The sequence below is a fragment of the Corythoichthys intestinalis genome, chromosome 15 (assembly GCF_030265065.1).
Source record: "Corythoichthys intestinalis isolate RoL2023-P3 chromosome 15, ASM3026506v1, whole genome shotgun sequence".
NCBI classification, from domain to species: domain Eukaryota; kingdom Metazoa; phylum Chordata; class Actinopteri; order Syngnathiformes; family Syngnathidae; genus Corythoichthys; species Corythoichthys intestinalis.
In genome coordinates, this window is record NC_080409.1 from 21,102,674 (window position 1) to 21,127,333 (window position 24,660).

The 24,660-nt window shown below is 37.4% G+C and overlaps 1 protein-coding gene across 2 annotated transcripts in view; it reads left to right on the top strand.

The window, feature by feature from the left end:
- Positions 1-24,660, top strand: part of eipr1 (EARP complex and GARP complex interacting protein 1) — a 64,312-nt gene that overhangs the window by 33,863 nt on the left and 5,789 nt on the right. For both annotated transcript variants that reach the window (XM_057858796.1, XM_057858795.1), the window contains 3 exons: positions 4,181-4,317; positions 19,067-19,234; positions 22,186-22,353. In XM_057858796.1, coding sequence (XP_057714779.1) covers positions 4,181-4,317; positions 19,067-19,234; positions 22,186-22,353 — 473 coding nt within the window. The remainder of the gene's footprint in view (positions 1-4,180; positions 4,318-19,066; positions 19,235-22,185; positions 22,354-24,660) is intronic.

Here is a 24,660-nt window from a genome sequence, read left to right on the forward strand (position 1 = left end):
GACACACTCCTCCTCTAAAGGGAAAAAATCAATCTACCTCAAACCTGCATAAGGGAAGCCTTAAGACCTGTCTTCAGGTGCCTGATGAAAAATATTGAAGTTTCGTTGAAGCGGAGGGGTCCAAACAGGAAAGTGAAAATGACTGGCAACAATTTTTCTCTCCAAAAACTTTGAACAGTCATAACTCGGCAGATATACAACATATCTGCGCCAAACTTCCCGTGCTTGTTGAGAGTCATACCCTGAAGGGCCTTGTTGGGGTCATTTGCATCAACCCTACAGCGCCAACTAGTGGCAATAGAAAGTCACTCGTTTTTCCAATACATGTCCAGTTCTTTTCAGGTTGGTCATTGTAGTTTCAAGACCTATTAAAATACTTATTTACGCCCCATGTCCACGTGTCTCTGTCTGTTGCCGTGACGACTCTTTGTTCGCCATTTAAAGGAAATATTTTTTTTCAGAGACTCGGGCAGCTTATAGAGCCACAATATTTGGCAAACTTAGTCGAATTGGCCCAGTTAGAGGATTAATTTTGGTTTTGAATAAGGGCTTGGCTGCACAGCTCAGTAGTGGCTCCTTTTTTGTAGTACTCTCTCCAATAGGGGTTTTTATCTCTTGGGTGTGGGAATGTAAATAGGCGACTTTCGTGCATGTTAGGTTCTAATGAGATGATTAGAGAGGAGGATCTGCCACCACCCTGACCTGCACACAGTCCGAGTTGCATGACGTCCGAGTTGCGCTAGATTGCGAGGGCCCGTTCAGTCCTGCTTGCAGGCCTAGTTTTGTTTGTAACAGAAAAGACAGCGCGCATCAATTTGCCTGAATTAAAAAAAAAAAAAAAAAAGTCACATCCAAACTGTAAAAATACACTCAAGGTACATTTTTGACCATTTGATACTGAAAAATAAAATCAGTAAATAACAAATTCAAATTGATTAGAAACATTAACTCATGAGGACAATATGCCAAAAAATTTGACCGAAAAAACAAAACTGAATAGAAGAAGAAGGAAAAAAAAGTGTAATTGGACAGAAGAACAGTTTTTATTTTCGCTGCTCCCAGTGTCACTTCCAGTTTGCAATGATGTGGGGTTATATTGCACCGAGCATGCTAACAGTGCTCACTGGTTTACTGATATAACACTGACAAAGCGGGACGATTGTTGGCAATATTCGGCACGTTTTCGCTGAAAAACAACCAAGCGGCTTATCAATGAGATTGGGGTCTAATGTCTTTAAGTGGCGTCTTACTTGATTTGGCTTCCGGCTGTCCGCTATAATCATTTTTAGACACAGTAAACAGTGGTCTTTCCTCGTCTACCACTGTATTAAATGTCAAAGCCAAAAGGCAAACGGCCCGAAAAAAGCGCATTCTCGGCGGCCGAGGGAGAACCGTAGGTGAGGGCGGTCGTGGTGACGATCCCAAGCCGAAAATGGCACTTCTCGGGCGGTCACGTGAGAACCGGAGAAGACAGTGGGTCGCTGCGTGAGTCCGGCCGGTGTAGGTGCACTATCCTAATCCCCTCACTATCCACTTGCGGGGGCCTGCGCTTGTCAGTGACGTTCCTTATTCTCGCTATATGTTTATACAACTTTAACATTTGTTAATAATACGCTCTGTGTGGAGTATCATCCATCGCTTTTGCTTTTTAAATGGGCACTTTTAAGCGAACGCAAGAAGTAACAACGGGAACATTTTTAAACAGGCATTTCACGGGAAAGCATTACACGGGACAGCATTTCGACTCTTGAGCCAATCATATAGCGAGAGCGGGCGAGAGTGAGTGGATAGTGAGGGGATTAGGATAGTGAACCTACACCGGAAAACGGCTTTCGAAAACGGCGCACCACTCTCCAGCTCTTCATGAGTCTCTTCCGTGTGCTCTTGCTTACTTCAAAAATACTGTGCGCACTTTGAAAATGAGAGCGCCACTGCCACCAACTGAGTGGATGTGCAAGTACACTTTATTCTAATACGGCAAAAAAAAAAAAAAAAAAAACATGTTCCCCGAGGTCACACGCGCCACCCCAGGCATCGCTCTGGGCCCCCCTGGGGGGGCGCGCCCCAATATTTGAGAAGTACTGATGTAGTCATAGAACACAATACAGTGGCACCTCGACATACGATCGCTTCAACACACGATCTTTTCGACATCCGACATAAAATTTAGCTCGGCATTTGTTTCTAAAGTCGATGACATGCTCTAAACACGATGATCTATGACAGCACCGCAGTTTCTTTGTTTTCCCGCAAGACAGACGCACGGCATATTTCCTTGTGTGAGAAATCAACATGGGTTCCAACAATGTTAGTGCAGGTGGTGAAAACAAAGAAAAAGGTGATGCTTACCATTGACATGAAGATGGATATGATAGAAAAATATGAGCGTGGGGTGCGCATCCGTGATATGGCTCAACAATACGGCCGTAGACTGTCTATCTCGGCGGTCCTCCTCCATTCGCCAGTCTTTATAAGTTAAGGTGGCAATTATTATTGTGGTAACATCACCAAAGAAAAAAAGAAAAGAAAAGAAAAAGAAAAAAAGAAAAAGAAATCGCCAGCTTCGTCAGGTTTCTAATCATTTATTCCATCAACTTGTGCAACAATTAAACAAAATGAAAGTAAACTGGCTCCCTCCGTCAAGTCAGCCACGCGATGCGTTCAGTTACACCACGTAAACACGTTCGCCACATTAGAACCCGGTTTGTTACATTATTACAGGCATTATTATTACTATTATTATATTATTATTCCTATTGTTATTCATAATTTATTTTTTTGCTCTTCATAATTGATATTTGCAATAGTAACATCAGTATTTATTAAGAATTTTGTGTACGTTTTCGGGCTGTGGAACAAATTATTGGAATTATAATGTATTCTTATGGGAAAATCCTACTCGACATACGACCATTTCGACTTACAAACAAGGTCCTGGAACGAATTAACTTCGTATGTAGAGGTACCACTGTATTCTGTGACGCTTGAAAGAAGGAAATGTCTTGTGAAAAATGCTTAGAATGAATACGTTAAAAGGGTGTTAGCAACACAATTATGACGGATGTGAAAACGGAAGGAATGTGAATATCAAAATGCGTTCAATTTTAAGTATCATTTTTAGTGACAATTATTTGGGGTGGCCAGTTTCTTATAAAAGATTATGTTTCCACCTCATACCTAATGCAGATTTTTTTTGGACAGCATGTATTTATCACCCATTCACTTAGTCAATCACTCATTCACTCATTGCCATTATCTATCTATATGCTATTAAAGAAATGATGACAGACCCCACAGGAGTTGTATCATGACAGCTCCAGTGATGATCCCACCTTAACAGCAGGACTTTAGGGCAAATACACAATATACCAAAAAGGAGAAAGATCAGGATAGACATTTGTAGAGAAGGACAAACATGACAATTATTGTTATTTTATGACTGGTATATCATACATTTTGTCAAGGAATAATTTCCAAAATCCAGCCTGTAGAATCGGTATCATTTCATTTTTAGACTTCCATGATAAAATACTGTGTGTGTGAAGTCCTTGAAGTGTCTTCCATTCATTTCTTTTTCATTGTTACCCTGAGACACAGATAGCCGTTTTGATAAATATCCATTGACAAAACTGTCTTGTGTGGAAAAATGCCTTCGTGTTCACCTTACATTCAGTTACGGTTGTTCATAAAAATTGCTTGCATGTTCTCACCATGCTTGTGGGAGTTTTCATCATTATTTTAGCCTCCTTCTGCATCATATTAACATGTCTCAAGTTAACTGACAACATTTTGAGAGGAACACAAATTGGAGCCCTGTGAATGTTGCCATCCATCAATCTGTCTCCTACCGCTTTAGCCAGAACTTTTTGATAATGCATGCATCTAAATACAATTCATACTGTTAAATTTCCTTTCTGCATCATTTTTCAACTGTCATTAGACATTTTTCTATCTTTAATCTATTGTAATTTCAGTCAGGGAACATGGAACAGGCAGCGGTCAGTGGGACCTGCTAACTAAGAATGCATCAAATACTGTTTAATTTTAATGCATCCTAGATACCACCTGGGGAGTGAAAGAAAAAGTTACATTTATTAGAAAAGTCATCACACTATATTGACTAAGATACAGTATTTTACTTTGAATGGCAGAGCCTAATTAGATGGGTTTTGATCTTCAGGTCTCCAGTACAGCAATGCTCGAGGGTAAAGGACAGCTTAAGTTCACTTCTGGCAAGTGGAGCCCTCACCATAACTGCAGTCAACTTGCCACTGCAAGTGACACAGCCATAAGAGGCTGGGACCTTCGCACCATGAGGTGAGTTTTCTTTCAGGGATTATCTGGTTTAATGATACACTAATCTATCCTTTTTCATTCCGACAACACTCAAACCAGAAGCAAATTGAGCATTCAAACCTAAAAATCCCACTTCTGGTTAAAAAAAAAAAAAAAATGACACTGAAACTTGGAAGTTGCAAATAGCAATAGCAAACAAAAGGCTCTTTCATAATTCATTACTATTAAATTAGCACATCCTATGCGTAGCAGTACTGGTACAGATTGATCTATCCGTGACAAAACTTGAAGCCGGACATTTCATGTCTGAAGTGTGCATTTGCATGGCTATTGATTTGCTAATTCCAATGATTTTAGGATCTATTGTTAAATGGATATAAAAACAAAATGCATAGATTTTGACATCCTTTTGAACTTAAATTAAAATGAATACACTTCAAAGACAGTACTGTGCATTTATGTTCAAACAAATTAATTTTATTTGACGTGGTTTGATATGAATATTAGCTCATATTGAATTTGACGGTAGCAAAACATTCCAAAAAAGGTTGGGATTCGTATGTTTGCCACAGTTTTAGATCACCTTTCTTTTAAGAACACTCAATAAATGTTAAAAAAAAAAGTAAGGGCACTGATTGTAGATTGTAGATCTTTCTAATCTTTGTTTATCTGTGTTTTTTTTGTTTGCTTTGTTTTCTGGCCCAGGTCATGAAGGGAATAATTGATTAACCATCCACTGTTTAGTGTATTGTTTAGGGAAACAAAAAACAAGAAAATTAATACTTCGAGTGACAAAGTGGATCTTTTGTTAAATTAAGGTTTGTAATGAATTTGACTGATGGAATCAAATGATGTGTAGACCTCCGCTGTGCATGATGTACGTTAGTCAGTCACTAATCGACCTGTTTGACATGGAACATACATAGCTCTACACATTAACCTTGCAACTGCAGGTTATCGGTGACACACCTTGTGACCTCTGGCTTTATATGTGTGCATCTGGTGCGCTTATTTGCTTGTGATAATATGTTCGGTCAGCATGTGTGCAGGTGGGGGGCCCTGCTGTATGAATAATCATCACTCTACTATCGATCAACATGATAACTGTAAAGTGCAGACTAGATTGCAAGTGCTGGTTGGGGAAGGAGAGATAGACAAGGAGATAATTTATTTACAAGATAGGATGGATGAAACATTGATATATTTCTGCCTTGGAACCAATTAAAGAGTTCCAGCACAATGTATTTTGACCATCCCAGTTTTTGTCACTACATCAATTGAATAACCTTTGTTCTGGTTTAAGACGAATAACGTGCTGGACAATAAACTATAGTTCTTTTTTTTTCTATTTGTCATGCGCAGCCATGTATATGTATGTATGTACAGTATGTATGTATGTTGTCTATGAATATTGAAGTACAAACTGAATTCCTCAGAAGACCTGGCATTTGTCCCCTATTCTGTCACCTTTAAAATGTCTACTCTTGGATATTAGCCTAAATATAAGCAGCGGGAGCCAGTAGTACTGCACCATGTCTCCCACATAATACTTAAAATATAAAGCTATCACTACTGATTAAATAAACATGAATACTGTTCTAGTTTGTACAAATGTAATATGCAGCTTTATGTAAATTATGGAACACCCCATTCGTATATTGGGGACAAAAAAGCAGTGTTAATGGCAGGATGTGACACATTTTCAGGTTATTCCGTGACTTTCCTTTTCAATGTACATTATTCAAATCCTAAAATGTGTCAGTCTCTTTGCTATCTCACCACTTGCTGCTTGTCACGTATTCACTTTATTCCCAATCTGTGTACCCCATAACCTGTGTTTTTATATTAGCCATATTGTACTTTTGTTTTATGTGATGCACTTTATGGTGAAGCTTTAAATCTTGTTGTACTCTGTATAATGACAATAGAGGCTTTCTATTCTATTCTATTCTATTCTATTCTATTCTATTCTATTCTATTCTATTCTATTCTATCCTATCAAAGGGTGCAATCATGTATGTTCTTCAATGCTTGTGTGTAGTTAAATGTTGGATTTTACTCCTGTATATTTTGGACTATAAAACTCACCAGATTATAAGGCACACCATCAGTGAATGAATCTATTTACTTACATAAGGTGCACGAGTGCGACAATGTATTGCATTTGTCATGCTAGACTAGGGGTGGGCAAACCGGTCCTCGAGGGCCACAGTAGGTCCTGGTCTTTGTTCCAACCGATTCACCACAGACAGTTTAACCAATGAGGTTTCAGCAGAAACAAGAAGCACCCGACTGCAATCAACTGATTGCACCTGTAAAACACCAGATTGGTGAAAAAGTGTCCTCATGATGGGTTGAAACAAAAACCTGCGGCCCTTTGTGGAATAGTTTGGCCACCCCTGTGCTCGACTGACTAGACAGGATGCATACTGAAAAGCAGCGTCGTGCTGCAGTGAAGTATGGCTTGGGTTTACCTCCTGTAGAAGTAGATGGTATCAAAACTCTCCCAGACAGAAAAAGATATATTTTGTCAACAATGTACATCACAAACCAAATAACACTTTCCAGTCCCATTGTTCGTTTAATATGACAGTATGTCCACATGCCTGGATCCAAGGTATTGTTCATAGAGCATGAACTTTATAGTTTTATGTTATAGGTATACTGTAGACAGCACTGTTATGCAAAAACTATTTTCCGTTGGGGCTATCACAGTTAACATTCAAAGAGTAGACTATTTTGCAAAAGATCTCACTTGTTTTCAAATATACAGTACTTTTCCATATGTTATTCTTGATTTTAGAGTGACCTTTTGAACTTTGCTGCAGTCACATTATTAAATCTAACCTTTTCATATATTCCCAGCTCCCTTGACTATTAGACATATATTTAGAGATGTATGCATGACCTGAGGTAGACCATAAAAAAAAAATGAACAACTGTGTTTAGCACTGAAGGCATTGTTGGTGTACAGGATCAATTCCCACCGGATGTTTTATCACAATTGCTATATTATATTGTACTCTAAACATTTACCTTAAAAATAAATTTGTATATAAATATATTTCAATAAGTGTATACTTATATGTATAATATATATTATATATATATATATATATATATATATATATATATATATATATATATATATATATATATATATATATATTCTATATTATATTATATATATATATATATATATTAGTACTGTCAAGCAATTAAAATTTATATAAATACCTTATTAGATTGCTGTTCATCGCAATTGCTATATTATACTGTACTCTAAACATTTAACTTAAAAATACATTTGTATATAGATATATTTCAATAAGTGTATATGTATATATAATATATATATATGTTATATATATATTAGTACTGTCAAGCAATTAAAATTTATATAAATAGCTTATTAGATAGCTGTTCATCGCATTTTTGCATAGTTAACTTTTTTTATGTTAAAAAAAAATCATGGCTTTCTGTCCCTTTGTTTTATTAAACTTTAATGCTAATGCCGTCAAGCGACTAAAAAATTAATCGTATGCAGTCTATAGTTAACTCGCGAGCAAATGCATTTTTTTTTTCATTGTTTTAAATGCAACAATGATTATATATTTGAAGTTTACACATACTAATACAGGAGTTGACCAATGTGCTTACCTTACATACAGTAATTCAAATTAAGCCCTCATTAGAAACAAGAGTTGGGCAACTTTACATTTAATTAATTATGTTAAAATATTTCACGCATTTAAAGCATGCCCGGAATGACCCGCTCATGCATTGCCTCAAACAGATTACAATGACGCCGTTTTTTGCACATTGAGAGCTAAGAGGCAGAGAAAGGTGAGTGGACAAAGGTGTTCATTAGACCGCTCCGTTTGTTGGCATAAGCTTCGGCAACTCCTTCACAACAAACATAAGTATCATTTAGTGAAAGCACAACAAAAGTTATATTCCTATCTCTAAAAAAAAATAATGTTCACAAAAAGAAAAGTGCTTCAACTGGCATTCCCAATCAAAATAGTTATGCAAAATACACATAAAACTTACTCAGACTTTGGTCAAACTCTATTCAAATATTTCGTTTAGCTCAACAAATACACTGGATGGCAATATTTAGTCACAATATACAAACTATCAGAGGTTTCGTACGTTGTGAAGCCAGCACTCAAATGACCGTGAAGTACAATGCGATGGATGGACCCAGTAAACTGGGAACTACGGCGTCAGTCGAGGGACAAAACACACTCATTGACTTGATTTCTAAGTAATTTAAAACTCGCCATTGACACCTTGTGGTGTATTTCAATCACTTCCTTATATAGTTTAAGACACTGTGGAAGAACGACAGGGAGCCCATGTGACGTCACCGCTCGGCGACGTCAACAATGGTGAGCTTACTAGTTTATTTTTTGATTGAAAATTTTACATATTTTATTAAAACGAAAACATTAAGAGGGGTTTTAATATAAAATTACTATAAATTGTACTAACTTTTATATTTTCAGAACTACAAGTCTTTCTATCCGTGGATCCCTTTAACAGAAAGAATGTTAATAATGTTATTGCCATCTTCTGGATTTATTGTTATAATAAACAAATACAGTACTTATATACAGTATGTTGAATGTATATCCGTCTTATCTTTCCATTCTAACAATAATTTACAGAAAAATATGGCTCGATTAAAAATTTTAATTGTTTGACAGCCCTACTTAAAGTACATAATGAGATTATACTCTCATGGCATTATAAAATGTATGTCCAAAGTTGGCTGGGCAAAGGAGCAGAATTGCCGGTAGCCATGATTGTTGTTGTTCTTATTGTTTAAGATGGCTTGCTCCGATTTGAACGTTTTCAGCATTGTTTTAACCAGAAAAATCTGTTTCAGTTCAAAATCGATTAATCGAGCAGCCTTAGTTGGTCACTAACTCAAGTGTCATGCATAGTCACAGCGTCAACGACAAACTAAAAAGCATAACTAGGAAATAATGAAACAACTACATAAGTAACAGAAGAAATCATTAGCATTGAACAGGAACTTAAAACGTTACATCCCGAGCACCACAATGCATTGTTGGGAGCGACTGTTTGTAGTGACCTTTCTTATTGGTCTATTCTGCCCCCAAAGGTTGATTGGTAATTTATTAGAGCACCGTTACCGTTTTGATCACCTAGGACCTGCCTGTGTGCTGCATTCAATATTGTGAGCTGTTTTTTTGTTTGGGAGTCATACATGGTAGGCTGATTAAACACTCTAAATTCAGCATAGGTGTGGTTGTGAGTGTGAATAGCTGATGGTCTACGTGTGCTCGGCAAGCGGCTAGCAACCAGGTCAGGTTGTACCCCGCCTACTCCCCATCATTAGATGAGATAGATTCCAACAGCCCCACAACCTTCTTGAGGATAAGCCGTGCAGGAGATGAATGAATGAATGAATGAATGGACATGTTTGGGACACTGGTGAGCCAGCGCATCTGCCATTGGTGAATTGAATTCTGAGGTATGGTAAATTGAATTTCGCGGTATAGTAAATACCCGAATAAGAACTTTAAAAACAGAGAACACAAATGTTTTCAAAATAAGGATGGAAAAGAGGATGTTTAATCATACTACTTTATCAATTGCCTTTTGTTTCCTCTCGGGGAGTTAGATTCTTATCCCGTATGACACCAACAATCCTTTCAGATTTGATTGGGTTATTGATTATTTCTCAAAAACCAATGGATTATTCTATAACTCTAGCTGTTTTCACACCTGTTTATCTTTCTTCATAATTATTCCCCACCATCTGATGAAACTGCGTCCAAACCTGCCACCATCTTATCGTTGTCTGTCAGCCCAATCTTGAAGCAAGGCTTTAATTTTGAACAGCAACGAAATGATTGCTCTCCTCGTTCGATATTTCTTTTCCTTCTCCCCATCCTTTCACACAGCAGTTGTCATAGAAACAGAGGCTGTGTGTGTGTGTCTGTGTGACTATCCAGTCGATTCCCTTAGCAGAGAGATTTATCGGCTAGACTAAGTCAGTAGAAGGTTGTGTGTACCCGGTATTTTTCCAAAATTTTGTTTATCCAGTCACATTGTGAGAACTGTCATGTCCTTTGGACAGACAAAGGGAGACTTAAAAGTTGACTTGTGAAAGTTGTATGTGCGTGTTTGCTAGATTTGTTGATACAGTACTTTACAATTTCCATCGTAAACAATAGATACATTCTGTGGGAGATAGTTACTGTACATAGGTCACTGTCATTTAGGTCAGACGTCGCTCGTTAGCGGCCGGTCACTCACATCACATTTCCACATTGCTCTCCAAAGGGTAAACAGATCTACCTAAATTTTTAAATGTACCCCAACCCCAAATTCTTATACTAAATGATTATTTGTCAATCATTTGTCAAACAGTGGTGTTGTGCTCGTGGCCAGCAGCAAACATGGTGGGCGCGACATGTCAACAGCAAATGGAAAATGTATTATGTTCATAGTGCAGAGTTTTGAAAATTTTTAAACTATAGTTTGATGTATTTTGATTCCAACATGTTGATAGCTCTGGCAATACAAGCATATGCAGTTTTGTTTTTATAGCTTAAAAAAAAGATTAAAAATGGCAACAATATATATATTATTTAACCCATTTTTTTTTTAGTATTCTCGTTTTCATTTTTGTGTCATGAGAGAAAAATTTATTTTACTTATTTATTATTTGTTTGATAAAAGGATGAATGGATTATTTATTAAAATTATTTCTGGTTTTATACCAAATTTGTATTGTTGATGCTGACATTTTGATAATTTTCTGGTTTGTGTTAAATTAGATATGAAAATGAATGCTCCAAAAGTGACTAGCTCCTGGCCCTTTTCGTTTTTCAAAGTAGCTCTCAGAAGAAAAAAAGGTTGAAGACCCCTAATTTAGGTCCTTGAGGTAAGCGTTTCTAAATAAATAATGAATGCCAGTGTAATGTTCTCTGATTTGATGGAAAAAGTACTGCGTGTTTGCTGCTCTATTTTTGTATTTTCTGCATTTACACACAACAGTATTTTTGAGTGTGTTTCCCCAGTTTTATTTATTTTTTTATCTGCTAGTGCCTAACAGTGTGTGTAATAGGTCCCCTGTTCCCCCATCAACCCCCATCACACATACTCAGCCTTGCTGGGTGAATGACAGTAGATTGAGTGTGTTTGGTGGCTTAGGCAGAACACAACTATAATCCCCCACACTCATACAAACACACACTCGCACACATACAAAAAAGTCCCAGGTCTCTCCACTATTAGCTGGAGCCTAGGGAGTGGATGTGTGAGCGTGTTGCTTTGTGTTCATATGTGTGTAGTGGGGATTGCTTAGTGACACCGGAGAGGGAAAAGGCGAAACTAACCCAATTTCCTGCTCCATTTCCTTTTCACATGGCAGGCACGTCCCATTCCACGCTGGAACGGGTTAAACACTAGCCACCCTTGAGCCCCGGGTCACAGCTTTTACACAGGAGAGAGAACCCTTGAATAAATCATGCTCTTCGGCTTTAAAATTAAACATGAAATTGTTACTTAAAGTAAAACAGAAGTTTCAAGTCACTTCAAATATAAAACACACCTGATTTGTAGAATTCGTGTCAAATTGAGTGGGCGTGGCTGCTAATGTGGCAAACTCATTCACTAAATGGTGTGGTTTTTGCTAGATTTACCATTCCAGTACATTACAATTTCCTTAGTGACCAATGTGAGATAGTTATTTTATTGATAGTTGCATTACTTGTTAAAAATGGAGTGAATGCCTATGTACATATGACAAGTCTTTAATGTTTGACATTTGCTTGAAAAATGCCTTTATGAAAAAAAAAAAGAAAAAAATACATAATAATTAAAAAAATAAAAGGGTTTAACTATAAGACTGAATGACAGTTGCCATCTTAAAATATGGTAAAACACAACACAGTATTTTCACAGGCACTTTCCTTCAAGATTACCTTCCGAAACAATTCCAAACACGCATAAGGATATATATATATTTTTTTAAATAATGCTCAGCAGATTTACCCTCACACCTGTCGGCACCTCCGTTTAGGCATGACATTATAGCGTAATAGTCTCTCTGAACATTTATCCTCAGAAGAACACGGCAGTGATTTGACAGAAAAGCCTTTATTGAACACATGAAACAGTAAGACACAACATGAAAGCAATGACTTCCCTTTAAAAACAATATCCAGGTTTACCCAGCAGAAAAAGAGCTCTTTTTGAGCGAGTCAGGTATCTATTGCTGTAAAAATTATTATTCCCCTGTTTATTTAATGATTGTTGTTATTTCTTCTCTATCTATACAGTATTGTTCTATATCAAAATCCAATTAAGTTCTGTTATCCATTGAGGTTCTCTTGATAATTTTCATTTCAGCATACTGATGAGTTCTCTTATTTCCTTCATATTTGTGTTAAATATAATGGGTCAAGTTTACTTTTTTTTTTTTTTTAATTTTAAATTACCATTAAAACAGAAAGAAGCGATTATAGCGATTTAAGGATTCCACATTGTAATTAATCTGGTTTGTGTGTCACTCAAAGCTATGCTTCCAAGCGTTCAAATGCTTTCTTTTGTTCCACTGATAAAGCTGCATTTTTTCAGTGCATTGAACAAAGGATAAATTGCAAATCAAATACTCCGTGCATTGATTTGAATACAGTGAATATTCAGCATATTATGTACAAGTTCTAAGAATTAGAACACATGTTTTAAAATCACATGTCTTACATCTTTAAAACCTAAATGACAAAGCTGGGCTTATGGCAAGGAATCGTCATGTGTATGCTTGATTTATGCACGTGTGCTGCATGGTCCATGGTTTGCATAATGTATATTCGCTTTACCCTCTACTTGTTATCTGACATTTTGTCGGGTTCCATGCACATTCACACAAAAGCTTCTAGCTGTCTTGACCTAATTGAAGCCCAGCAGTTTGCCCCGGGTCATTCTCTTATACCTCCCTTATTTTAATGAGATTTTTAATTAGCATGTTAATTGCCTAACGTGATCAGAGGGGTGACGAGCTAGCTTGCTATCTGCTGTTGGCATCCAGCTGGGCCATAACACTTGAGGCTTTCCACTCTGCTGAACATAACCCAGCCGAGCTTAGCTTTATTGGGCGAGGCTGGAGAGAAAATGGTTTTGAAGATATAAAGTTCGTTTTTCTGTTGTGGTGGGTTGTTTGTTTCATTCATCCATGCTGAATGTAAGGAAGACGTATAGTTGTGGTGAGCATCAACCGTTTAATTAAACTATTTGGCTATTTCAAATACTGCAGAGAAAGTAATTGATGTGTGCTGAACATTTGAAACAACCTACAAATAAAGTAAAAGCATCTATGTCCAAAACATAGAGAGCTACACACTAGAAGAGAGACTAAGTGAAAGTGAACAGTAACCTTTAACCAAGACTGACCGTAAGGTATTATTATAAAGTAAAATGCGAAATCCTTTGACAATAGTTGGTTAGATCCTATCAGCGATTTATTATTGAAATTGCCTGATGTCATGCTCTACGAACGTTATATAATATTAATTAGGAGTGAGAACTAGAGATGTCGGATCGGATGCCGATATGGGCAAAAAAAATGCGCATCAGTATCGGATCGGCCGACACGGAAAAATTCCGATCCAGACTTCCGATCCATGTTTTCCAGCGCACCGATATACGTAATCCATTCCAGTTTTTGCTTCGGTTTCCTTAAAATGTGGTCCGCATTTTACGGCACACCTTCAACACACTACATTACCGTCTCCCAATTTACCGAGAGACTTTATCGGTAAAAATGTCAGCTGTGTGGGATCATTTCACCTTAAAGGACGACAAAGATGAAGAGGCAGAGTGCAACATATGCCACAAAGTCAAGCGTGGTGGTAAAGCTGTAAGAAGTTTTAATACAACCACCCTAATCAAGCATTTAGCGACATACCATTACAAACAATATAAGGAGTATGTTAAGAAAACCGAAGACAAAAAGAAAGGTCCTATGCAACTAACACTGGCAGAAACTTTTGCTATGCGTGACAAACTGGCACTCGACAGTCCCAGAGCCCAGGGAATTACAAGAGTCATTGCAAGAATTCATTGTAAGAAGAAGAATCAAGAATTCATTCTGGATGACGAGCCATTATCTCTCATGAGTAAAGACGCACCATCCAACACATTATGTTGCATTCCAGAGAAGTGGGAAGTCTGATTTATCCCACTCGGATGGTACCAGTTCCGACCTCAAAGCGTTCGAAGCAAATGTAAACAACAAAGATGGCTGATCGCGACGAGGTGTTTTTTATTTTGGCCATCCAAAGACATTTTGACCTCCAGTGAACCTGCCTTCCTATAGGCGATCAAATAGTAGAGGAAAAACGACGACTGCGTTATAGCCCACACTGTAAACTGCCTTTTTTTAGTTACATCCTTTGCTGATCGTCAATATAAAAACATAGCACAACAAAGATAATTCACTGTATGAGGAAAAAAATACATGGCGTCTCAAATAAACTTGATTTACTTCATTATTGTGTTATCATTCGTTTTCATGAGCGCCATTTTGTCCAGTGACGTCAGATTGAAACAACTTGGAAGTCGGGGTAGTTATTTTTTCTCCGACTTTGCGACTTGGACCTCCGAGTTCGAGTAGTGTTCCAATGATATTTTCCTAGTCGGAGGTCGGAAAAGTCCGACATCCCACTTTTCTGGAACGCAGCATTAGAACCACGGTACAACATGCCCAGACGTCATTACATCCTTGAACGATTCACAAACATCCAAATTCCGATTATTGAAATATGTCAAGTAAAGCGGAACTAATTCACAGCGGGGTCTTCGGGACGCAATGAGAAATGGACCGCATTGCGTCCCGAGAGTAAACATCATGCTTGTCTAATAGATATCATATGTATGTAGAACTAGATGCACAATGACAGACTCGACAGCGTTAGCAACACATGCATTGAAAACTAGGTGTGTTAGTAAACAGCTGCCATCTTAAAGCAGGAGACTTCAAAAGTAGACAGAAGGGAAATTATGGAATAACGGGAGCAATTTTAACAACTTTAACAGTTGATTCGCAAAATTAAATTAATTGAATCTGATTGATGATACAGAATGGGGACTTGAGTAGTTTATTTACTGATTTAAAGGTTAACTTGAAACTGAAATAGTCGTTTATTTAAACCGGAGAGGCTTTTTATACAATTTTTGTAACTAATGCACGAAACATTAAAAGCATTTAATAGCTTGGGGGATTTGTGGGATTTTCCACTGACAGTTTACAATATTATTTGCACGTTTTACTGACTGACTATGCCATTTCAGTTTGTTGTTTATAATCTTTTGTGTTTGTCACTGAATAAACAGGTCAGTTTCTTGTTACCAACCATTGTGTGTTATTCAAACTCACCTAATTCAGCTGGCTCGTTGTTATCAAGAGTACTAAAACCCTTTTCAATATGAGTCTGACAACTAAGTAAGGAGGCTAAATAACTTTAAACTTTAATACATGCTCAGATAGGCCGGTATCAGTATCGGCCAGTATTGGTATCGGATCGGAAGTGCAAAACAATATCGGTATCGGATCGGAAGTGCAAAAACCTGGATCGGGACATCCCTAGTGAGAACCCCAGGGCACCTCATGATACGATGCAATTTGCGATACAAGGCTCACCATAACGATTATCTCACGATATAATGATACAGTGATTATCGATATATTGGTCAGAAATGTGATACATGATATTCTACGATACAACTGTTGGAACGAAAAAAAAAATATGTTTCAAAATCGAAAAAATACTGTTTAAGTCATTTATTAAACAGTGACGCCTTTTCTGTGCAACATTGCTGTAAAATATAAATTTATTGCAAATTGTGTACTTGCACATATAGAGGAAACATTCATCATGATCTCTTGGCGAGATCATGATGAATGGCACCCTTAATTTCTTTAACGTTTTAAATCTTGAAAAAAAAAAAAAAATCAACAGTGCTGTAGGTGTAGTCAGCAGTTGAGCTTTGAGTGGGGAAATGATAAAATTGGTGGGTCTTTTCTTCGTATATGACTTTTGCTGCCAAAAGCATTGGTTTGAGCACCTCCACCATCTGCTTCAGCATTTAAGATGTCGGACTCAGTCAGTCACATTCTTCCTCACCTTAAAAACAACAAAATAAAACAAAAAATACTACTTAATAGCTTTTGAGTTGAAATCCTGATCTTTTTTTGTGTTGGAAGTATTGAGTGAATTAAAAAAATATTAATTGAATGTATAGAAATGCAATAATTACCTATTTTTAATACATACATCACGCACATCACCTTATATATCTTGGAAGCTATTCAAACCATTTTTATAGCTTATTGTATCAAAATGACAGTAATAACATTTTATGTAGTAAACTAGATGGAAAGTGGTTCTCAAATAATATCAAATAAATCAGTAAATTCATGTAGGCTTGTTCGATATTCATTTTCACCCAGTTTAGGGTCCTGGTTTATTTTATATCATTCAACACCAAATGTAATCCAAAATAATACATGTAAATTAAAAAATCAATTACATTGCAAAACTTTCTTACCTCAAGTGATAAAAGCGAAGCAGTGAAGAAATCCGGTGTCCACTTCGTCACCAGCTGCCAGTGAACCTTATTTTTGTCAGACAATTCTTGCATACAGCAAAGTCCTTGTTCACCTTACTTCCTTTCTTGTTGGTGTAAAATCTAAAGTGTGATCACATGTGTGATTTGTAGCAATATTTTTCTCACTTTTTCCTCCACCATTCTCATGACGCTTTTTTATTTTTTTCTACCCACTTGGAGCTTCCTCTCTTCTTCTCTAGACGACTTGTGCGCACTTTACGTTCACCGCCACTATTGAGCGCCCCTAGTGGACTGCCAAGGAATTGCTCAACAAACATTGAGCAGTTTACAGCATCCATACTCCTTTGTATGGCAAATATGTCAAAGAAAAGTATCGATACTTGGCGGGAGCATATCGATAACCATTCGGGTTGCAAAATATCGCGATATATCACTGTATCGAGATATTGTCACACTCTTAATATTAATACTATACATTGTTTATGGCAGGGATATTCCACTTTTGATATTCCACAAATATTTTAGGGGTCATTCATTCATTCATTCACTCATGCATTCATTCATTAGTGCACCAGCTAGGGTTAGGGAATTATTATAAAACTTGTGTACAAAGAATGCCAGAGTCCTCCCTTATTATTTGCAGTACAGAGTCATTAAATATTTTTGATAGTTATTTTATCTATTCATCAATGATCTAATTAAGAACATAACAGTTTCAAATAGTAAGCTGATTCAAAAATAGCTTGAAAAGCAAAACATTCCCACTGTGACATTTTAGACTGATTTGCGTGCACAGTAGCAGAAAATAAGTGGATTGTGCATTTGGACAAAAAGATGGAAGTAGATACAGTACAGAGCGTCCCTGTTCTACTGTCATGTCATTATATCAACCTCAGACTAGCTTGAACTCAAAGTTGTGCAGTTGCCTTTATAATAAACCAGCACGTGGTGTCAGCTTCTTTATTGAGCTTGGCCTTGGCTGACAGACGCACACTTGGTAATGTCTGGACCATGTGAATCATTCTTTCCATCACTCTCGCGCTATTGTTCTTGCAAAGCTGTTACATTTCCTCTTTTTCCCCACTCATTTTCTTAGTTCTTCTTCACACTTACCTATGTTATCGTGATGTTTCTCAACTATCATCTTACGCAAACTTCTCCCATATTTTAACTCATTCACTCCCAGCCATTTTCACTGGTGCAACCCCCTTCGCTCCAGGCCCTTTTACTGGATTTTGACTGATTTTGCATGGCCCACAGAAAATTCTGTTCTATTGCTATATATAAACATGGAACCCACCAAAAGAAAGATTAGACTCTCTTCTTTCAGCAGGAAAAAAAAGTAAGTTGATATCTTTTTCCATTCTTTAGAAATCAGCATTAGAAAATAGCTTAGTTTAAGCAATTTTCCCATTTCTGATGAAAAAACAGAGAACTTGAGCTTTTTGTGAAAGCATACATTTTAAACATAACTTTGACTTTAACGCAGCTATTTTTTGCTTTAGTTACATCCCAAACATCTGAATAATGTTTTCCTTTTACAAAATAACATAAACAACAAGACAAATAGAGCTTTTGATAGCAAAGTAACTATAAAGTAATAAGTAATTTATTTACACATAACTAACTGAGAGATGACGCTGGCCGCGACAGCCGGGTAAACCTTTCCCTCATTGCCGCGTGTCTCATAAAGATGGATTTTTCTCAATGGCATCGTCCGCTGCACTGGCGGTCCCGGTCATTCTGCTCGGTCGTCCAGCGCCTGGCATCCCGGGCGTCCTCTAGGTTGTTCTGCTCGGTTGTCCGCCGCCTGGCATCCTGGATGCCATTCAGTTGTCTTCCGCCAGCGCCCTGGCCATGCGGCCCGGCCGTTCGTTGCCGTTGAATCGGGTTGCGGGTTGTACCAAATGCGCTCCTGCCCTCCAGTGGCCAGTTTTATTGCTGTAAAATGGATTTTCAGCTTTGTGCTTTGGAGCTAAATTGAATCAGAACCCAGAGATGTCTGTTGTAAAAAAAAAAAAAAAAACGTAAAAGACGTATAAATACGTCTTTGGGACACTGAAACAATTAAAAATAGAACGTATTTATATGTTTTTGGGAGCAAATGAGTTAAAAACGTACGTATTTCTTGAGTTTGTCTTTTCTCTCTCCTCAACAGTCAGATTTACTGTATCGAGAACGCTCATGGCCAGCTGGTACGTGACCTTGACTTCAACCCAAACAGGCAGTATTATTTGGCTAGCTGCGGAGACGACTGCAAGGTCAAATTCTGGGATGTCCGCAATGTCCAGGAGCCCATCAAAACACTGGAGGAGCACTCACATTGGTGGGTAGTGTGTGTCCGCCTGTCTGTGTGTATGGGTTGGTGTGCGCGGGAATGTGTTTTAAAAGGTTTTGTCCTTGAACTGTGTAATGGTCAGTGTTGCCCTGAGAGTCATAGTGACTCACACACTTTTTCCTCAACCTCCCGTTTTGCATGCCTAACAATTTTGATGGACTTTCCAAGTATTAAGCTCTGAAAAGCCAACGTAATCAGGTAAAGTCGCTGTTTAATGTCATTTGGAGCACATTTTGTGATCTCATTTTGTTGAATTAGTCCCATTGGGACAAAATAGGTCTTTCCAATTTATGAGCATGATTTAAAAAAAAATACTAGGTACCTTTTTAAGTATTACTTACAGTATAAGTGGCCCTAACATTCCTAACATGTTTTTTAGCTGAATGTTCCATCAAAAAGTTGGTATGTAGTCAAATTAGGGCTGCAGCTATTAATTATTTAAGTCATCAGTTAATCTACAGTCTACTTAGTTCGAATGATCCAGTAATCGGATTACAATAATGTAATGCCTTGCAGAATAAATTTTACAAGATGTAAATGGCTTACTGAGATTGCACTTTCAAAAAAGCATTAAATGCGAATTCAAAATAAAATTCCTGAGTGTTTCTTCAAACTTTGCAGAATTGCACTTTCATTAAAAAAAATGCCTGAGCTTAGCCTCAAAAGGTACAAAAAGTATATAAAAAATTTTTTTTTAAAAATTGGCCAAATTAAACAGCAAAATTGCGCTAGCTTAAATGCTATAAAATGCTAACGTTATTTTTTTACACGGCTATTAACAAATCGTTGAAACACATGTTCTCACAAAGAAATTTCAAAATATACATCTAAACTAAATAACAAATACATAAACAAACATATTAGCTAGAACAAAAACTTACTATATGTTGGTTTTAACAGGGAGCAGCTGGATTCAGCCATGTTAGATGAGTTATGTCATATTCACTGGAGCCACTGGAGGGAAGTATATCCACCCGAATCAATAAAACTAAATGCCACTTCCATACAAACCATTAAAACGGCACTCTAATTAAACGAATCTTTGAAGGAGCTAAATTTGATTCGAACTTTTTTCTAATCGAATTACTCCAGTTAATTAATCGTTTCAGCGCCAAGTCAAATAAATGACATATCTTCTGACTTCTACTTTACAAATTACTGATTAACGTACAACTCAAGTTCCTTTTTTTTTTTGTAATACTTTGAATATTTAATATTGTAGTAGATCACGCATAAGTACACCCTTGGTCAAAGGTTTTCAGACTCTTTTGCATTCAACCGAATAGTGAAAAAATCTCATAACCCACGGCTGCGTGTATACAGGTAAGAAAGATGCTTACTTGTATACACATCAAACCAGTATACCAGTATGTAGCTTGTATACAAATCAGACCAGTTCTGGACATTTGCTCTCGAGCAATACAGAATTGAATGTCATTAGTTTTGATGGGAAAAAAATAACTTTTTGCTTTTAAGAAGATTTTTTTATTTTTTTTTAACAAAACATAAAGCAGCTTTTTTGCAGTTGCTAGCTTGCCCAAATTTATCCGAGCGATATCTCACCTATGTTTACTTGCCTCTTCCACTATCATTTCCAATTCCATCACTTCAAACTAGGGGAGCTCTCCTGATTTTCAAATTCAAAGGTGAAAACAGAGCACCACGGCATTGACACTGAAATAGTGGGCAATGATTATTGTTACAGAGCATTAGGTTGATAGTATGAATAATATATATTTTGATAAAAATTTCAACAGAGCAAAAAGGCACACAATGCTGTGATTTATTGTTGATTTTTTTTTTCCTTTTTTTGTTGTTGCTTTTTTTTTTCTGGAAAAGACAGAACTATGCTGAAGACGATGAAAACTCCTCTGCGCCACTGTTGATTGGTGTTTGATTTTATTAATGGCTTTATCTCCTAAATAATTGAATGCCCTAAGTACTTCTGGTGCAATAAAATGTAGTTATACGCTAATTACATTTTAAATAGGCAGTTACTCCTTTTGACAGTAAGGGTTTAACCACTCTCGGCCCAATGCGCCTCAGTTCTGCTCCAGCTCTCCTCTGCTCTGTGAAGCTGCAGGCAGTGCCAAGAGCTGAACATAGTGTACTGCAGCAGTGTGCATGAGAGGGAGTGAAAGAGAGAGAGACCCTCTCCTGGGTAAGATTGAAAAATGTGTGTGCATATCTGGAACTATACCAGGCTTCTCCTGCAGCACACAACTGCTGCCTTATTAAGGCAAAAAACACACACACAAAGAAGACACATCTTCTCATGAGGAAGATAAACTTGGTAAACCTATCCCTAGCGAAATTACTGCAGATTTCATCTACTTCTGATCGGTGATAAGCCTGTATTAGCATGCGAGTGTGTGTCTATTGTGCTCTACCACATCTTTTATCTTTTTTTTCTATACTAACTCACCTGTGAATGTGTAAATATCTCTCCACATTTGCTGTATGTGTGTTTGTACATATGTGTATACTAGCATTCCTTATGCATTGTCTTTTAGGTTTGGTGCACAAGCAGGAAAAGGTTTCTGCGTTTCTACGGGTTTTGTAAAAGTAGCAGATCAGGGGAGCACGGGGTATAGCAAGGCCATAACTGATTTTCTGTTAACGTTGTACATCGATGTAGCCTCTGAATCGGGGAAAAAAGGCAAATGGACCTCAGGTGTAAAAGCATCCTAAGTAAACCATTAGCGCTACCTACTCCAAATAGATCTTTTCTATTCAACAGTTTCCAGGTCTCTTAACCTTTTGCCAACAATTCACACAATAGTTTAAAGTGAATATGGAAAGGCATCTGTCTATTAATTATAGACCTTGGATTATGACCTGCTGTCCTAATCATTTTTCCATGCATTGTAGCACATAATTGGGCTTTTTCCTCATACTGTATGTTTTGTTCTTTTTTGCACACTTGTGCTTGGTCTTAGGGTGTGGAGTGTCCGTTACAACCATAGCCATGACCAGCTGGTGCTGACGGCCAGCAGTGACAGCCGCCTCATCCTGTCCAACATGGTGTCGATCTCCTCAGAGCCTTTTGGCCATTTGGTGGATGATGAGGATCTCAGTGAGGGGGAAGAAAACCCTCAGGATGATAAGTAAGAAATCATATTGAAAGATCTTTTTATTTTTTTTTTTTTTGCAATTTATGAGAAATTAAACTGTCAAGTTTAAACAGTGATTTTTCATGATTAACTGGAGGAACAAAAGAGCAGAGTGCCAAATTGAAAAAAAAAAAAAAATATATATATATATATATATATATATATATATATATATATATATACACAGTGGTACCTCAACGATCGCTTCGACACACGATCTTTTCGACATCCGACGTAAAATTTGACTCGCGATTTGTTTCTACATCAGACGACATGCTCGAAATACGATGATTTATGACAGTGCCGCAGTTTCTTTGTTTTCCGTCAAGGCGGACGCACAGCAGATTTTCTTGTGAGAAAAATCAACATGGGTTCCAAGAATGTTAGTGCAGGTGGTGAAAAAAGGAAAAAGGTGTGGCTTACCATTGAAATGAAGATGGAAATGATAGAATAATATGAGCGTGGTGCACGTGTCCGTGAACTGGCTTGACAATATGGCTGTGGAATGTCTACGATCTCGACGGTTCTCCTCCGACCTCAGTCTTTATAAGTTAAGGTAACATTTATTATTGTGTCAAGATTGCCAAAAAATTGCCAGCTTCGTCAGGTTTTTAATCATTTATTTCAGAACTTGTGCAACACAACATGCCGACTGTCCGCCACAGCTGTACAAAGTGAAAGTAAAAAGTCCCTCTCTCATTCTGTCAAGTCACTTAATCAAAACACTTAGTCAAAACACTTAATATACTTATTTTCTTATTATCCTGTTCAACACACTACTGTAATGCATGTTTTATCCTACTGTAATGTCAATAAACAGCAACCTTGAATGCCAGGATATACAGAACAAGTACCGTATTTTTCGGACTATACGTCCCACCTGAGGATAAGTGGCACCAGCCAAAAAATGCGCAATGAAAAGGAAAAAAACTGATATTAGTCGCACCGGAGTATAAGTCGCATTTTTGGGGGGAAATTTATTTGATAGAATCCAGCACCAAGAACAGACATGTCATCTTGAAAGGCAATTTAAAATACAATAGAGAACAACAGGCTGAATAGGTGTACGGTATGATAACATTAAATGACGCTAGAAGTTAGATCGGGCCTAAAAAATCCAGCCCGACCCGACCGGCCTGCGGTTATTAAAGCCCGACGCGGCCCGAGCCCGATCAGTTAACTTGACTTACTTGGCCGAGGCCAAAACCCCCCGAAATTTTACGTTTTATTTGTAGGCACGAGCCTGAAAAAAAACCCTAAATTTTAGTGTTTTATTTGTGATTACTCAGGAGAAGGAGGAAATGCGGGTATGCAATGCGTGGTTGCATTTTGTGTGATGACGTTTGTGACGATGCCGCTGCATAACGATAACAAAGTGAAGACTGTCTTTTGTAACGAATTCTCCCAGTTAAACAAGACTGTAAGATGGATATTCAATAAACATTTATATCTTTTCTATTTGTGTGCCTGTTCTAACAGGCAGCTAGTGGATTTGACATTTATTTTAATCTCCTCGAGTTGGCAGAAAAAAAACGCAAGTTTCTCAATGTTTAAATAGCCTACATATTTTTATGATCATTATAAATGCATTTGCACAACGAAATAACGCTGGAAAAGTTTGTTAAATATATTTCTCGTATGAGACCAAAGCGCCACATTCGTTTACATTCAGCCAAGCCGACACAGATTTCCGTATAGCAATTTGAATCTTTTCCATATCCCACTCCTACCGCAGTTTTTTGCTTTTCAATTCCCCTGTCTTTAGTTTGTTTTTCACTCCTATGCTGCTCCATATCGAAAAGGAAATACCCGGATGCTCGCAGAGGGCGCCATGAGGGCTGTAGGGGAAGATAGAAAAGAGAGCGGGGCCACTGCGTTCACGTGCGCAGGCATGCACAGTGCCTTCTCTGTTTTATCCAAATTATTTATTTTATTTAACATCCATACATCGTTTTAATATAAATATATGAATATATATTTATTTTTTAAAAAGTTGGCGAGAGAAGTCGGCCCGACCCGACCCGACCCGACCGTAAATAATCACACATAAGTCGCTCCAGAGTATAAGACGTACCCTCTGCCAAACTATAAGAAAAAAAAAACTGTGACTTATTGTCCGAAAAATACGGTATATTTTAACAACAGATTATAGGCCTTAATCTACATCCAGGATGATTACGTGGTTATACTATTTTTCTTAGTACACCTATCAAAACATATATTTTATCTTGTTTTTAAAAATCAGCTACTTTACTAAATCTGTATTGTTCCAACTCCCTATTTAATGAATATTTGACTGCA